The following is a 15664-nucleotide window of genomic DNA, read 5'->3' as shown; positions in this document are numbered from 1 at the left end:
TTTGGAGCTTTGACTTCTTTTCTATGGACTCGTGTTACTTCCTGCATCTTGCAGAGAGGTGCCCAGTTTCAGGAGATCAACGGATAAAATCTTCAGTAGACGAGAAGATGGCTCGCCTTGAGATCTATCACATCTGACTTATGTGGAATCCCATGCTCGCTTCGCTGCAACAGACGAATCAACCACAAGTCCACCTTCAAAATAAATGGTTCACCCAGCATATACTCCATCCGTTCTACCCAGCGTATACTCCATCCATTCTAAACTATAGGTTGATACATAGTTTTTTCTAGATACATAGTTTTTTTATAACAAAAGTTATGAATTTAGAGAAGCTAAAATGACTTGCAATTTGAAACGGAGGGAGTATGAATCAATTGAACCATATTTAACACTTTACTTAGATGTCCACTCCCTTGTTAAGTTGCTACACAAATAATACTATGCTTAGATTAGATATTTTTTATGTCAACGTGACATAAAAAATTAGGGTTGCCTTTGGTTGGATTTTTCAACCTGTTTTGGGGCAAAAAAAATTACCCACCTACCACTGATTATGAAAATACCGGTTCGTTCGTGTTCTATTTCTCTTTCTCCCGCACACCCGTCCGCCTCCTCTCGCCGGCCCCGGCCGCCCACCCGCCCTCCACCTCCGCCTCACCGCAGGGCTGCGACGACCATCCGCCTCGTCGCCATCTTCCGTACGGCACCCTCCACATTCGCCTCCCCTTCGGCGGCGCACCCCCTCTCCGATGTTGCGGGCGAGGCCCTCTACACCCGCCCCACGGTAGGCGTGCCGCCCATTCGCCTCCGCCGTGGAGCTCACATAGAAGAAGGTAGGCGCGAGCCGTGGCGCTGACGACGGCGAAGAAAAATGGGAAGCGTAGCTCCCTCCGTCGCCGCTCCGTTCGCCACCCTTCGCCGACCTCCATGCAAGCCGCCACTCCCTCCGCCACCGTGGGTGCGGGCTCCGCTATGGGCAAGAGCTCCATCGTGGGGTGGACGGCCAGCAGGAGGAAGAAAAAGGGCTGACGAGTGGGACCCGCTCGTCAGTAAGAGAGGGAGAGAGTTGAGTAGGGTGGACTGTGAATGACATGTAGGGTCCACTCGACAGTTTATTCAAAAGCTATAACTGCTCTAACCAAACGACCTTCTGCTTTTCCTACAGCTACTTTTTCACAACTACTTTTTCATAGCCTATAGTCTACAGCAATTTTTTCAAAAGTCACAGTCCAACCAAACATACCTTAGGTGTCCATTTCTCCTATATTTGTTGCCATTTCCTCTTATTTGTTGTCATTTTAGTTGTGTTAACTTTGCGAAAATTCTTGCAATGACGCTCATTACTAGGAAGTAGTTGCACGCGCAATGCACGGCAGTACACGCCCCACGCTCTCCCATCCATCGCTGGGAGCTGGCTCGAAAACTCGACGCCCACGCGCGTTTGACCAGGAGCCCAGCTGCCCAGGCCATTTTTCGGACAGGCACCGTACAGGAGGACGCCATCAGAGCCTGCCGGCCGGCCCAAACCCAAACGCGGCCAGGCCAAGGCCGACGAACAGCTCCAGCGATCTCGACCGGCTCCACCGCTCCCTCTCTCCATCGCCATGACCGCGAGCGAATCCAGCAGCAGCATGTGACAAGGGTGAGCTACAGAAATAGGAGGAGAATAGAATATCCGCCCCATATAATCCCTCCCCACGTCGCCGTGCTCGTTTTGCGCGTCCACCAGCCCCCCAACCCCAGCCAGCGCGACGAAGCCTGGGGGGCGATCGCTCCAGCGCCGCCGGCGACCTCACCCCCCGGGAGCCGCCGGCGGTACCCCCATCCTCCCGCCGCCCGTCGATCCCTCAGGTTGGTTGGTTCGTTGGTTTTATCTCTTCCCCTCTGACATTTCTGTACCCCGCGGATCCTCTGATTCGGTTCGCTTTCAAGCGCCGATGCTGTCAGCTCGTGGTTGATCCGCCAGGGAGGGAGTGGGGAGATAATGTGCTGCGTCGCGATCGCGATCCGATGGTGCGCGCGCGTTTGGTTTCCCTGGGTCCCGGGTGTTGGTTTGACCGCTCGATTGGCCCCTACTGCAGATTTTTCTGTAGGCATTTCATGCGATTCTAATGCACGCTGTATGGAATGGAATCTAGGATGATCCGTATTGCAAGGTTGGGACAATCGATTGACATCTCAGCTCTGATAGTCTGCTTGTATGGAAATCTAGGATGTTTCATGCTTAGGATGAAATCGAGCTAACACCAATGTTCAGTTTGTAATCCTGCCTGATCTAGGCCGGATTTCTTTCTATCAGGCTTCAGAGCACATGGCATTTGCAAAACTTAGGGGCTGGGTGATCACTGTAATTAGGGTAATGCGATGTCTGAGGCAAGACAGGGCGCATGGGTAGTGGTTCTTGTTCTGCCCTTGTAGTCTGGTACATCATGTCCGTGCAGAGCTTATCAATGCGAGATGAGCCAACCACACATAATCATCAGGATGATGAGTTGTTTCAACTTGGTTAAGGTCTTGTCTAGGCGATAAATATGCAGAAGAAATTTCTAGAACCAACTCTGTGAGCTTGGTATCCAGGATTCACGAATATGTTCCAGCTTCAACAGCCAGGCTATCTGTATCATGAAAATTTTCTGTCCATTTGACTATTAAATTCTTTAAATTTGGCTTTGACATTGGCTGGGCTAGTAAAACCCCATTTGTACAGTGGTTCTTGTGCATGAGGTGTTCTTATGAGATAAAGGTTGGGGATTTTTCTTCTTATTTGACATGCTTCTCTTCCTTTCATTATTATAAAATAAGAGTTAATTTTCACAAAATTACAACTATTTCCACCTAACTATCAAGGATACCACAACTTTTAGGGTTAGTTTCACAAAACTACAACTATTTATGCCTCAGTTTCACAGACCTACAATGTTTTGCACACGTCCACATGTCAGCCACACAAGTTATGTGGAGACCCACACCCTCGTAGACTTTGTGTGGCTTACATGTGGGTCCATGTAAAATGTTGTTGGTTTGTGAAATTAAGGGCACAAATAATTTTAGTTCTGTGAAATTGATCCTAGATGTTGTAGTTCCTTGATAGTTAGACACAAATAGTTGTAGTTTTATGATTCCTTTTTTTTGCAACAAGTTTTATAAAATTAATTCATAAACAGATGATCCTTGACTTACGTTACTCCTTATGTTGTCTGCAGGTCTAAGTTTTGGTTTTGTGAGTTATCCAAGGTTGCACCGCAAAGATGAGTACTGCTAATCGCTATCAACACATCAAGTCAACCAAGCCTGTTATAGGTACATAACATATTACTTGCTGACATACTAGTGTATTCTGTGTGTCATGTTTCTGTTCTGTAAATGAAGGGTGCAATGCATACATCAGTGCTAAAGACGACAATGCATGGATACTAAGAATCCAATAAAAGAAAACTTCTGGCATGAATTTCGCTATATTCTCAACTAGTATATGCTGTGTCATGCTTCTGTTCTGTAACTGAAGGGCATCAGTGCTTAAGATGACAATACATTGATAATAAGAATCCTGTAAAAGAAAACTTCTGGCATGAATTTCACTACATTCTTGAGTCTTGACTAGGATATGACTTGTGTGTTTTGTATAGCATGATTTGCTAATATTACTTTGCTAAATTATTTTTAATCATGTGATAGGCAAAGCAAGAAAATTGAAGGATCTCATGATAAAAAGTGACAATAGGATATGTGCTGATTGTGGCGCACCTGATCCCAAATGGGCGTAAGTGAAGTTATCGTTTCTGTTTAAACATGTATTATGTTTTCCATTTCAGAGGAGAGATACTTGCAAGGCTTTTCTACAGAAAATCTCCTCCCTTTTATGTTGATAAATTGGATCATTGACTTTTTATGTGAGGATGAATACAATAGCAGCCACACATAGCTTTACTGCTACAGTCACGTACAATTCTTTCTTTTGATTTCTCATCTCTTTGTACATAAATTGTAGAACCTATATTTTGTGCTTTTCAGGTCTGCTAATATTGGAGTATTTCTTTGCTTAAAGTGTGGAGATGTTCATAGGGCACTTGGACCTGACATTTCAAAGGTGATTGGAACCATTAGAAACTGTCTTATATGTTCTTTTCACCGTGCTCTATACAATATGTGAATGCACCTTCAGACTCATCTCCATTCTTTCATATGATCTGTAATCTGTAATAGCTCATGCGTATAGACTCTACTCATTTCATGCTTCCACCTGTTCTCTATCAGGTTTTATCTGTAACTTTGGATGATTGGGCCGATAGTGATATTGACTCCATGCTTGAGGTTGGTGGAAACTCGTACGCAAATTCAATTTACGAGGCTTTTCTTCCAAAAGATCACCCAAAACCTAAACCAGATTCGACAATGGAGTATAGAACAAAATTTATAAGGTCTGGTAACTGTTCCATTTCCCCCTCTATAACTTCATCAATGTTTTCTCATATAGTAATCCCTTATCTTTTCTGTACACAGAGCTAAGTATGAGACACAAGATTTTTTGAAGCCAAGTTTGCGCATTTCTTCAAGATCATCTTTTAAATCTACCACTTCTACAAAGAGTGTGGATAGCAGTTTCTCTAGCAGTTCTAGGAAGGATTTCTCTGTAAGATGTTATGCTGAAATATAGATGCTAAATTTTTTTTATGTTTATCTAACTCTTTTATTTCCTGGCTGACAAGATTTCTGCATAGCAATTGCATCTCTGTGATATAGTCCATCCACCTTACCCTTGTAAAATGATCACAGGAAGATACCAGAGAATTTGTTGGAGAGCTGAACATTACAGTGGTGAAAGGTACTAACTTGGCTGTCAGAGATATGCTAACAAGTGATCCATATGTTGTTTTATCACTCGGAGCGCAGGTATATTTCTATCACTTTTATATACATAATAATTTATTTGTGATGCTTAAACCTCGCATTTAAAATATTCGACTATCACTCCTAATTGCAGAAAGCTCAAACGACGGTTAAAACGAGTGATCTGAATCCAGTATGGAATGAGGTGCTTAAGATATCTGTACCTCGAAATTATGGTCCTCTAAAACTAGTAAGTTTTTTCATTTGCGCCCTTTAAATTATTTTCCTCCTATTCAAAGGATTCTAATCCAAGCAAGAGTATAATGTGTTAAAAGTGTAATGAATTATAGCACTGTTTCTAGGGTATTTTCCTCGACTTGAATCACATAATAGCAAATGGAGTGAAACAACTAGAAAGCCACTTGAACATCATTACACATATAATGCTGCTGCTGACTTCAACGGCATAAAAAATAATATGCACAATCTCGATTTCCAGGAAGTGTATGACCATGATACGTTCTCTGCCGATGATATCATGGGTGAAGCAGAGATAGATCTCCAGCCAATGATCACAGCTGCCATGGCCTTTGGAGATACTTCACGCCTTGGCGACATGCAGATTGGAAGGTGGTTCATGACCAAAGACAACGCCCTGTTGAAAGATAGCACTGTCAATGTTGTGTCGGGCAAGGTGAAACAGGAGGTGCACCTAAAGCTGCAGAACGTAGAATCAGGTGAGTTGGAGTTAGAGCTGGAATGGGTCCCGATCTAGACTACCAATGATACCTTACCTGATCGTTGTATAAAAGCCTACCCTCAAGATACATCGATATTTTTCACTTGAGCGGAATGCCTTGAAAGCCATCCACTCGCTATTCTTGGACGTAAATGCTGGATGGCTTGGATTTGTAAAAAAAAAAAATGCCATTGTAGAATATAATGGTGTAACTGTCGGATATACTCACGCCCTTTCATTTTTTGTTCTCTGGTCACTCGTTATGCCTTGTAAGTACTCTCGATTGTTGTTGTATTGTCCCAATGAAAGGACTTGTGTGTTATAAGAGATGACAGTATACGGCTATGAACTCCTGTGCTAATGCCGTGTTGGTGCTTTAGTAGCTCCCATTGTTATGTGGCGCTAGCACCTCAGCGAGTACTCCCTCTGTTTCAAATTATGGGTCGTTTTACCTTTTCTAGATTCATAGATATTATTATACATCTAGATGAATCTAGAAAAATCAAAATAAACGGAGGGAGTACATGTTAATCACTAGCTCAATCATTTAGTCGGCGAGGCTAATGAGAGCTCGGGCGGCGGGCTGGTTGCCCAGGAGGCGAAAGCGGCATCCGGAGACCTCGGCGGCGGTGCGAGCGCCACCAAGCACTTCGATTTGGATTCGGAAGGCGTCATTTGTGGAGGCACTATAGCCGATTTGGATTCCGAAGGTGTCATTTGTGGAGGCACTATAGCCGATTTGGCACTATAGATGAAAGCTGAAAACATTTGATGAGAAAGTTTGATCTCCTGGCTCGCAGGCCACGCGTGGCCGTGACGCGGCACACGCTGCCCCCCACCCCTTCCCTCTTTTCCCTGAGGCCCCCCCCCCCCCCCTCATCCGTTCTCTCCCTCCGCTCTCGTTCTTTTCCTCCCGAGCCAGAGCCGCTCCGCCCCTCTGCTCGCCTGCGCCGTCAACAGGGGCAGCGCCGCCCGACCAGGTCTCGGCCAGGCCAAGGGCGAGCTCCTCCCCCACACGCTGCCCTCCATCTCCCCCAAGACAAGGATCAAGCTGCGGTCTGTTTTTCTTGTGTTTCTCCCTCAGCTCCTCCAGTGAAGCAATCTCATCATCGATCTCCTTCACCGCCATCATACTCCAACATGTGGCCCTCTGAATCATCCTTCCCCAGTGAAGTTCCCAAGACCTTTCCTCCTGCTCTATCCTCCATTGGAAGCATCTCTTTTAGTCCCCCATGGAAGTTCAACTCCATTGATGTTCCATTCCATATCGTCCAAACCTTTGTGCATGTCGTCCTTTTGAGCCAAAATGAAGTCTCAATCAAGCTCTAGAATCAAACCCCATTGTAATTAGTCGCCGGAATCACCGGCAATGCCATTTTCGCGAGAATCACCAGGATTTTCAGTTCTGCCATTGAGGGAAAACGTGAATAAAACTATGTTTTGTGTAGGATTTAAGTGTTCTATTATGTATCAATTCTTGGAATTGATGTACTAGTATAGTAAAAACCGTTTACATTCTTTTTCATGCATCCCATACATCATTTGCACCATCTACATGCATTGTTGTTAATTATGCATCATTGTATTCGTGTAGAGTTCATGCATCATTGTATTCGTGTAGAGTTCGAGACGCCATTCATACATGCATTGTTGTTAATTATGCATCATTGTATTCGTGTAGAGTTCATGCATCATTGTATTCGTGTAGAGTTCGAGACGCCAGAGCAAGAGGTGGGTGAGCCGGAGCCCATCGCCGCCGGCGTTTCCTTTGAACCCCAAGGCAGGCACCTAACATCTCTTAACTTTATTTTGGACTAATGATGTATACACGAGTCTTGTAAACGCATGAGTTAATAATTATGTATATATTTGCTTAGCTCCTACTTTATGCATTATCCATATTTGATCTAGAATAACTCCTTGTACATAAGTATAAGTATGCTTGTATAGGTGTCACGAATTTAAATTGCTTATCCATGCTTAGCTTCAATATAAGTTGAGAGGTGGCAAGGTCACCACCAATCACGAGTATAGGTTGCTTATTAAATAATACTTGAGTAGCTATGGAATGATTAAAATTGAGCAACAGTGAGTGACGAATCGGACTTGACCAAGAATGATAGGGTCATGTTGAGATTGGAGATCACTTGATTTAGCCTTGCTTGAGTTGATTACGGACCGCCTCTTGTTGTTGAGTTCTTAAGCACTATCCCGTAGAAACCACATGCTTAAATAACCACCATCTAATTACATAAATAGCTTAGCACGGTGGGAACTCACCAAGGAGGTGGTATTGGAGGTCATCCGATGTCTTCAAGGTTCTCCGGATGAGTAAGAGCTCTATCCACATCAGTCACCAAGGAGGTGGTATTGGGGGTGATCCGGTGTCTTCAAGGTTCTCCGGATGAGTAAGAGCTATATCCACATCACTCGCCAAGGAGGTGGTATTGGGGGTGATCCGGTGTCTTCAAGGTTCTCCAGATGAGTAAGAGCTCTATCCAGATCACCCAAGAGAACCCCCTAGTTCAAGTCGTAGGGGCAATGCGGCGAACACGCAAACCGTTTGATATACGGGCTTGCCCCCCGTCGGCTTCGGCAAGGTAGATCCCTTGGATAAAGAGATAGCAAAAGTCTTCGGGAGTCACCCCATCTGGAGTGAAGTCATTGGGTCCATACAACACATCTTGGCGCACACGCCCCATACGAACATAGCGCACACGTCACCATTTGTTCTGGGAAGCAGTCGGTATGGTGATCCCGCCTGCAGTAACGGTTGCGACCCTTTGGGACATCCCCAGGCTGGTGCCGCAGCTGCCAGCGACGTCTTTTGCCACCTGCTGCGTCCCGTGCGTCCAGCAACTTTGGAAGCACCGGCACGATGTGGTGTTCCGAGGGCAAGACGTCTCCCTTCCAAGATTGCGGATAACCTGCAAAGAAGAAGCACGTCTGTGGCGATGCAGGCTGCCTCGTGAAGACAAATGGTGACTGAAGCATGGTGTCAAACGTTTTGTCTTAATATGTAAAACTTTAGCAAATTCCCTCCTCCCTCACCACCGTGATTTGTAAAATGCTGAACCCTCCTGATTTGTTGAGCTTGCAATCAGCTCCACGAAATGAAAAGGGTGGGGATTCTCTCCCCCGTTACACTAAAAAAATTGTTTCTAGAACTTGTTGCTTTGTGCCTGCATTCATTTTTAAATTAATGGTGAGATGAATCGAAGTACATGTGTAGGTAGTGGATTAATGGTTGGATGGAGAGAAATCAATGGTTGAGATAAACTATGTGGTCACATGTACATATGACTTTGCATTTTTTCTGATTGTGATAGAAATACAAAAAATGTCAGATATCCATTTGTGTATGTAGAACGTGCAAGGTTTGTAACAGGACCATAAAATTGACATCTTGCTCGTTCTTAGACTCACCACCAATATATTATATATACACTGAGTTCTTAATACATAGAATTTGACCTGATTACGCTAATTATACTAGTCAACATCTGAAACTACTGCAGCTAGTGAGCAAGCTGCCTTTGCAGAGTAGCTCAGCTCGTCTCCGACCCAAACACCCCCACGGCGGAGCCGAAGGAGGCGAACACGCAGATGAGGAGGCAGACGGAGCTGAAGGCGTGGATGGCGAGCCACTGCTTGCTCCACGGCGCCACCTTGTTCCTCGCGAGGTACATCTCCACGGGGAAGTAGATGCCGAGCGGCCAGAAGGTGAAGGCGCCGAGCAGCCCGATCACCTGGTTGAAGTAGGGGAACCACACGGCCAGCGCGGTGGTCGCCGCCACGTACGCCGTCCGGAAGCACAGCCGGAACACGCTCACGCGGCGGGTGCCCAGGAGCGGCACCGGCACCGGCACCTCCGCCGCCGCGCCGCCGAAGTGGCGGTCGGCGAACCCGAACACCGGCTGCGTGTACACCTGGTAGCCGCCGAGGAGGTGGAGGACGATGCAGAGGTTGGCGAGGCCGATGAGCCAGTAGGGCTCGTAGAAGCCGAAGCCCGTGAGGAGGTTGCCCGGGGTGCCGTCGCCGAACGCCGCGTAGCCGAGGCACCCGCAGCAGAGGTAGAAGAAGGCGGTGATCACGATGCTCGCCCTCGTCGCCGTCTTCATCGTCTCGCTCTCCGGCGGCGGCGACCGCAGCGTGTCCTCTATCTCCAGCAGCACCAAGGAGAAGGGGTAGGCGAACAGGATGTCGCCGACGGCCTGCGAGACCCGCCACACCTTCTGCGTCGTGGACACCATGGGGATGCCTCCGATGCCGCCCATGATCACCCCGTTCGCTGAAGTGATCGGCGGAGAGAGTCATGTCCCCGTCGATCATGTCCAAATCAAATGCCAATGAACTCGTATGGTGAACGGCTAGCTAGGCGGTTGCGCTAGGCGAGGCGGCACGTACAGATGACTTTGGCGACGCCGAGGCCGACGCCGACGAAGGAGTAGAAGAAGGACATGACGGCGGCGAAGACGGAGAGCCCCGTCATCTCGCGGAAGCCGGGTATCTGGGACAGGACCACCTGCGCGAGGCCGAAGAGGAGCATGTAGTAGCCGTCGCCTCCCACGGAGCACGGCGCGTCGTGGCCGTACCTGTGGTAGCAGTTGGCCCTCTGAATCGCCCTGCGACATATTGCATATACGATGACAAAAAAAAAATAGAAAGATGAGTCCTTTGAAAGATTCGACACGAGCATCGTTGTTGCGTCCATGAATCACGAGGCTTTTCATCATTGTTGAACGGTAAATCTGCCAAAATTGGCCAAATCTCGTAAGATTCATGTCATATATAGCAAGTAAAAGCTGTATTCTATGGTTTAGTAGATTGGACTAGCAGGCCTTGACCAATGAAGCCCAACTCGGCCTATATCGAGGAAACGGGCCGTTCGTCTTTGTGGGCCTGTTCGACGTGCAAGCAGTTCGTCACTACAAATGAAGCTAGTGACGAGGCTGTTGGAGCGTTGCCGGGGAAGAACAGGAGGCGTGCATTCCACCCGTAGCTAACCATGGTGTGCGTGCGGCGTGCCCCCACAAGATAAAAAAAGTTGAGGGTGGGCAACGGGGGGATAAATAACCCCACCTGAAAACGGTGCCAAACTAGGGTGACCCCTGGTCGGGTAGCTCCTCCCCGGGGAGACTAACCAGCTGCACTATAGGCCGCTTGGCGCGCCCACAAGATATATTCTATTGATCTGCTAATCTGACAGTATCCGATCCTTGTCCGTCTCTGCAAGCAAACGGTTGGCACCAGCAATTCATCTCCTCTAAAGCTTAGCCACGACAAAGCACAATAAGATTATAAAAAATATACTCCCTCCGTTCCAAATTATTATTCGTTTAGACTTTTCTAGATACAGAATTTTTCTATGTATCTAGATATATGTGTATGTCTAGATACATAGTAAAAGGTATATATCTAGAAAAAACTAAAATAAATAGTAATTTGAGACCAAGGGAATACTACGTGATTCTAAAAAGACAAATTTTATCTAACAGGATAAATATTGGGTCATCAAGATAACCCAAAAAAGAACCAAGTGATAGCAGCATAAGGCATTGTCCAACTCTACACGAAACTGTAGGCAAAACTGCACACGCAAGGTCCATGTATAATAGAGTCTGACCTCATTCAGAATTTAATTAGTCCATCCATCAAGAAATTTCCAATCGTATGATTAGCTTCTGTTTTTTCAAGAAAAAGGTGCCTACACTAAAATTGAGCGTTCCAAATTATAGCCCGTTTTAATTTTTTTAGGTCATAGCTTTTGTTATACATCTAGATATATACGATATCTAGATATGTAGTAATATGAATCTAGAAAATTCATAAACTACTTGTAATTTGAAGAAGTAGCCAAGTAGGTTACTAGTGAAATTGCACATTGGTCAAGCCCTGATGGTTATCAAAGGACAAGGCCTTGCATCACTCTCCATTGCGGCATTTCCAGCTTTGACAGCTCTCTCTTTCTCTTCTTTTTGATGATGTTTTCACCTCCTTTTTCTAGCTACGCCATGCCAATAAGCTACAACTGCTACCGCACAAGTGACAAACTCGCGGCTGGCAGGTTGCCACGCATCCATCTTTCCCAGCGATAGAAACCCGCGGTAGCTGGTCGCTTCCTCCTTTTTCCCCTGGCTACAGTTGAGAGAGGCGGACAGGGCGAAAGCGGAGGTCCCACCTCTAAAGTTAGTTTAGTTCTTGTCATTGAATGTTGATACTAATCATAAGTATATTTAATATAAATTATTTAAAAAACTCATTGAACAGATAAAAGTTAATTCGCTAGAAGAATCTATTAAGTGTAATTAGTTTACGATTTAATAATGTGATTATAGTAATCATTTAGATTTATCTGGTGAAATAGACTCCATTTGCGTAATTAATTTTATAATTAACTTATATTTAATTCTTCTAATTAACTTTTGAAGATTCGATGTGGTACGGTACAAACACCCCGAAGCGGAATCGACTTCCGGCGGCGATTTCGCCGGCCCTCTTCCTCTCCGGAGAGGGAGGGTGGCCGGGAAATAGGCGCGCGGATGTATATAGACTAGATAGGTTTGTGTCTAGGTCTAGGGTTTGCTGGAGGAGAGGTGCTGCTTCTTTCGTTCGCGTTCGGATGAGAGCGGCGGTGGTGTCCCCTCGGCGGCTGCTGTTCCTTCCGCTGGATGTCGGAGTTGGCGTCGCGGTGGAGAGGATTTTGTTTCTCCGGGCGGATCTGGGTGAGGTCCTCTTCTCGGATTTGTCCTGTGAGTTTGCTGGGGGTTCTTCCGTTGATGACCGGATGGATTCCCTCTTCTGGGTGCTCTTCCTTGGGGTTGCTGCCGCCTTTTCCTTCGTCGGACTTGGAGTTGAGCTCCGGTTTTCTGGATTGGTGGGTGAAGGCGGACGAGGGGCCGAATCAAAGGAGCCGACAGCTGATGCTCTCTTCCCGAGGATCCCTTGCAGTATTCCAAAGTTTGGAGTCCGCTCTTTGATTTGGAAAGGTGGTGAAGGCGGCTTGAAGATCTGGGGCGACGCTCCGTGGCCGGAGAAGATTTGGCGACAGCTACTTCCAGGGAAGAAGGTAAACAGTAGTGCGGAGGATCTTGTTGTAATTTCTGTTTTACTCAGGGTCCTTTCTGCAAGAAAGGAATGTACTGTGCTTTCGTTTTAATATATGTTGCATTCCTTTTTCCAAAAAAAAAGAGGCAGGTTGCCACGCAAACAAGCGAATGAAGAATGAGATGGGTGAAACCGATGTGCAAATATGGTGGTGGGATCCTACGTACCTCATGCTAGTGGCGGAGGTGAGAGTGTACACCACCCCGGTGCCAAACAAGCTGAAGTTGAGGAAGAAGCCGCAGAACAGATGGCTCCTCTCACCTGCACACGTGGCACCCACCAATTGGCCGTTAGTCGCATCGATTAGCAACTATGCAAAATGGCTTACATTTCCTGCCAATTGTATTGGCCTTAATAAATCTGTCGCCAACTGATCCTGAATTTTTAAATCGGAGCCCTACGTATACTGAAAGCGACTTATCCAGACTATGTATGATCCTGACTTTATATGCAAAAGTTTTCAGAGTCGTGAGTCATGCTTGCTCTACTGAAAGCGAGTCATCTCATTGCTATATTCCAAGCGCCATATGGTTATCTAAAATGATAAAAAAAAATGCAGATAGATGTGTGTGTGTGTCACCTTTGTTTCTGAAAAGAAAAAAGGATACTCATGTAAAGTCGTCGGTCGATTTCAGTCACTGTTCTTACACTCCTTGTAATATACAGAGACTTGCATAGCGACCTATCATCCTGCTTGCTTTGGCATTTTTATGGATAACAGCAACGGTGCCGTCTGACGGGTTGTGTCACTCAAGGTGCTGCATCTTGTTCAATTGGGTAGTGCTTCGCTATCATCTAGCTTAGATTATCGTCTTTGTTCACTCAATAATGTTCGCAACTCACCTTTAGTCTCAGTTGGTAGGGGCAAATCTCTCGAAAATTTATATGGGATAAAGTAATCGAAATGGAAGGGAGGTTTTAGTCCCGGAACTAAAGGGTTGCCACGCTAGTCACAACCCCCACCCCTTTGGTACCAACCGGGACTAAATGGTTTTGAGAAAAAAAAAGAAATTCCCGGGACTAAAGTCTCTCATGTGTGGCTGATGTTTTCACCCAGGACTGAAGGATCTTCCATGGGAGGCTGATTTTTGACCCGGGATTAAGGGGGGACTTTAGTCCCGATTGGTATTTGATCCGGGATTAAAGTCTCTTTAGTCACGGGTCCGATTTTATCCGTAACTAAAAGGGTCTCCACTAGCGTCATCTCGCCAAAGATTCCGCGTCGAGAAATTTTTCTTTGGAGAACGAAGAGGAGGAGTATTGATCGACGATGGACGAAGCTAGCAAGAAGGCGAATCGATGGATGGCTGGCTCACTTACCTAGGTAGAGGCGCACGGCGTCGACGTAGGTGCGGTTCCTGACGACGCCGCGCTCCGGGTCGTGGGAAATGTAGCAGTCGGCGATGAGGGAGGACTGCACGGCGGTGACGCCCGCGAAGAACACCATGGCCGCCGGCCCGCCCGCCCACCCCAGCTGCGCCACGCTCCACGCCAGCGACAGCACGCCGGACCCGATCACCGCCGTGATGATGTGCGCCATCGCCGTCCATACCGTGCCTGCGCGCGCCGCAGGACAAATCACAACAGCGGATGCAAGCAGATGAGGCGATCGAAGAGGAGCTATAGCTATGGACGACATGGCTCAGGGACTCACCGGTTCTCTTGACCAGGTGCTCGTCGGACTCCGAGAGCTTGCCGAGCAGCGGCTGCGCCTGCCGGTCGCCTCCGCCGCCATCGCCGCCTACTGTCCCCATAGCTGCTTCTTCTTGCTGCTTTCTCCCTCTCTCTCTCTACGGCTCTACGTTATGCTGTTGCCCGAGGGATTAAGCTAGCTAAATGCTACACGGTAACACAACCGCTGCTGTATATAAATAAAGAAAGCTTTCCTGCTACGAAATCATCGCTCATTTGGAGGCATGTAAAGCCCCTGCTTGTTCATGCCGGTTGCCGATTGAGTTGGTTGGCCGATGCATACGTCAGGTCAGGGGGTGGTTCGGTGCAGGTGGGAACGGTGGTGCCAGTCCATGTCTGAGAGAGTGAGGGTCACCACTCACTCACCTCATTCTGTGGGCCGCGTCACGGTTCGTGTTCGGGGATGGCAGAGTAACAGAACATGGCACAGAGTAAGTGAAGATCATTGTAGAGAGGAAGATGTTTCTGATGACACCCCACAAGCGAGTCCTGCCTGGCACCACTACAAAAAATCAACATCGCGTACACTCCACTTCTCTATCTACATACGGCTTGGATTCCTAACTGCCCGTGGAGACAGCGGGGGCCACCTCAGGTCAACACTCAAGAGCCGCTTGTGGACACCTATTTCCACAGGTGGTTATGTGAAAATTGCTCAATTTTATTCCATAGGCAGTTCTTCGGTTTTCTTAAGGAGTTGCATGTGGAAGTACTGCCCAAATGCGCCAACATTTCAGCTCGTGGCAGAAAGAGTTGGCGCCAAAGACATTTCAGCACCACAAAACTCCCTGGCTGCTATAAAGAAAGTTAGAGATGAGCTTCCTTGCCATGCCCATGAGCTAAAGCCAAAATGCCACAATGGAGGAGCCAAGGGAGCAATGAGAGCACACAAGTGACAACTCTTTAGGTTTAGGTGTGATTGTGAGTTGAGCAGGGTCGTTCATAAATTGTGAGTTGAGCAGGGTCTTTAAAAAATTGTGAGTTGAGCACGGTTAGGTTGCAGGCAAGAAGTCAAGAGTTTTTTTTCAGGTGTTGAAAGTAAAAAAAGGTGAGTCAGACATGATGTTTGGTTCTTCTTGTTCTTCACTTGCTTTGCTTTCAAGTTTACAATCACTGGTTTGTTGTTGTTTGTTCTTGTCCAATCCGGTGGTTGCCTGTTTTTTTGTACGGAAGGATTTATTGCTAGCATACGAGGCCGAGAGGGACATGCATGGAGACTGTGCACAGATGCCAAAAAAAAAGAACGTCTATTGTGTGAAGAGCCTAGCTACCATTGTTGTATTTGGGCCTGGACTA

The 15664-nt window shown here is 46.8% G+C and overlaps 2 protein-coding genes across 2 annotated transcripts; one reads left to right on the top strand and one right to left on the bottom strand.

The window, feature by feature from the left end:
• Positions 1–1481: 1481 nt before the first annotated feature.
• Positions 1482–5914, top strand: LOC117838724 (ADP-ribosylation factor GTPase-activating protein AGD12). Its single transcript, XM_034718863.2, has 9 exons — positions 1482–1854; positions 3207–3303; positions 3679–3763; positions 4015–4090; positions 4258–4421; positions 4504–4633; positions 4777–4893; positions 4985–5080; positions 5330–5914. Exons 2-9 carry the CDS (start codon positions 3252–3254, stop codon positions 5603–5605), a joined length of 996 nt encoding a protein of 331 aa, XP_034574754.1. The 5' UTR covers positions 1482–1854; positions 3207–3251; the 3' UTR covers positions 5606–5914.
• A 3065-nt stretch (positions 5915–8979) lies between these two features.
• On the bottom strand, positions 8980–14785 carry LOC117836139 (probable amino acid permease 7). Its single transcript, XM_034715518.2, has 5 exons — positions 14331–14785; positions 13997–14233; positions 12844–12937; positions 9977–10194; positions 8980–9860 (listed from the first exon to the last, which is right to left on the bottom strand). The coding sequence occupies exons 1-5, from the start codon at positions 14428–14430 to the stop codon at positions 9118–9120; spliced, it is 1392 nt and encodes a 463-aa protein (XP_034571409.1). The 5' UTR covers positions 14431–14785; the 3' UTR covers positions 8980–9117.
• Between the last annotated feature and the right edge of the window lie 879 nt (positions 14786–15664).

Source organism: Setaria viridis, chromosome 1, assembly GCF_005286985.2.
Source record: "Setaria viridis chromosome 1, Setaria_viridis_v4.0, whole genome shotgun sequence".
Taxonomy (NCBI): domain Eukaryota; kingdom Viridiplantae; phylum Streptophyta; class Magnoliopsida; order Poales; family Poaceae; genus Setaria; species Setaria viridis.
The sequence above is the reverse complement of the archived record's forward strand: the minus strand, read 5'-3'. Positions and strand labels throughout refer to the sequence as shown.

Bases quoted from the DNA above. Each gene is read 5' to 3' on its own strand.
- LOC117838724 (XM_034718863.2), top strand. From the start codon at position 3,252: ATGAGTACTGCTAATCGCTATCAACACATCAAGTCAACCAAGCCTGTT. The intron at 3,304-3,678 runs GTACATAACATA...ATCATGTGATAG, and splicing joins GTCAACCAAGCCTGTTATAG to GCAAAGCAAGAAAATTGAAG. The intron at 5,081-5,329 runs GTAAGTTTTTTC...CTCGATTTCCAG, and splicing joins ATTATGGTCCTCTAAAACTA to GAAGTGTATGACCATGATAC.
- LOC117836139 (XM_034715518.2), bottom strand. From the start codon at position 14,430: ATGGGGACAGTAGGCGGCGATGGCGGCGGAGGCGACCGGCAGGCGCAG. The intron at 12,938-13,996 runs GTAAGTGAGCCA...CCACGTGTGCAG, and splicing joins CGCCGTGCGCCTCTACCTAG to GTGAGAGGAGCCATCTGTTC. The intron at 10,195-12,843 runs GTACGTAGGATC...AATATGTCGCAG, and splicing joins ACCTCCGCCACTAGCATGAG to GGCGATTCAGAGGGCCAACT.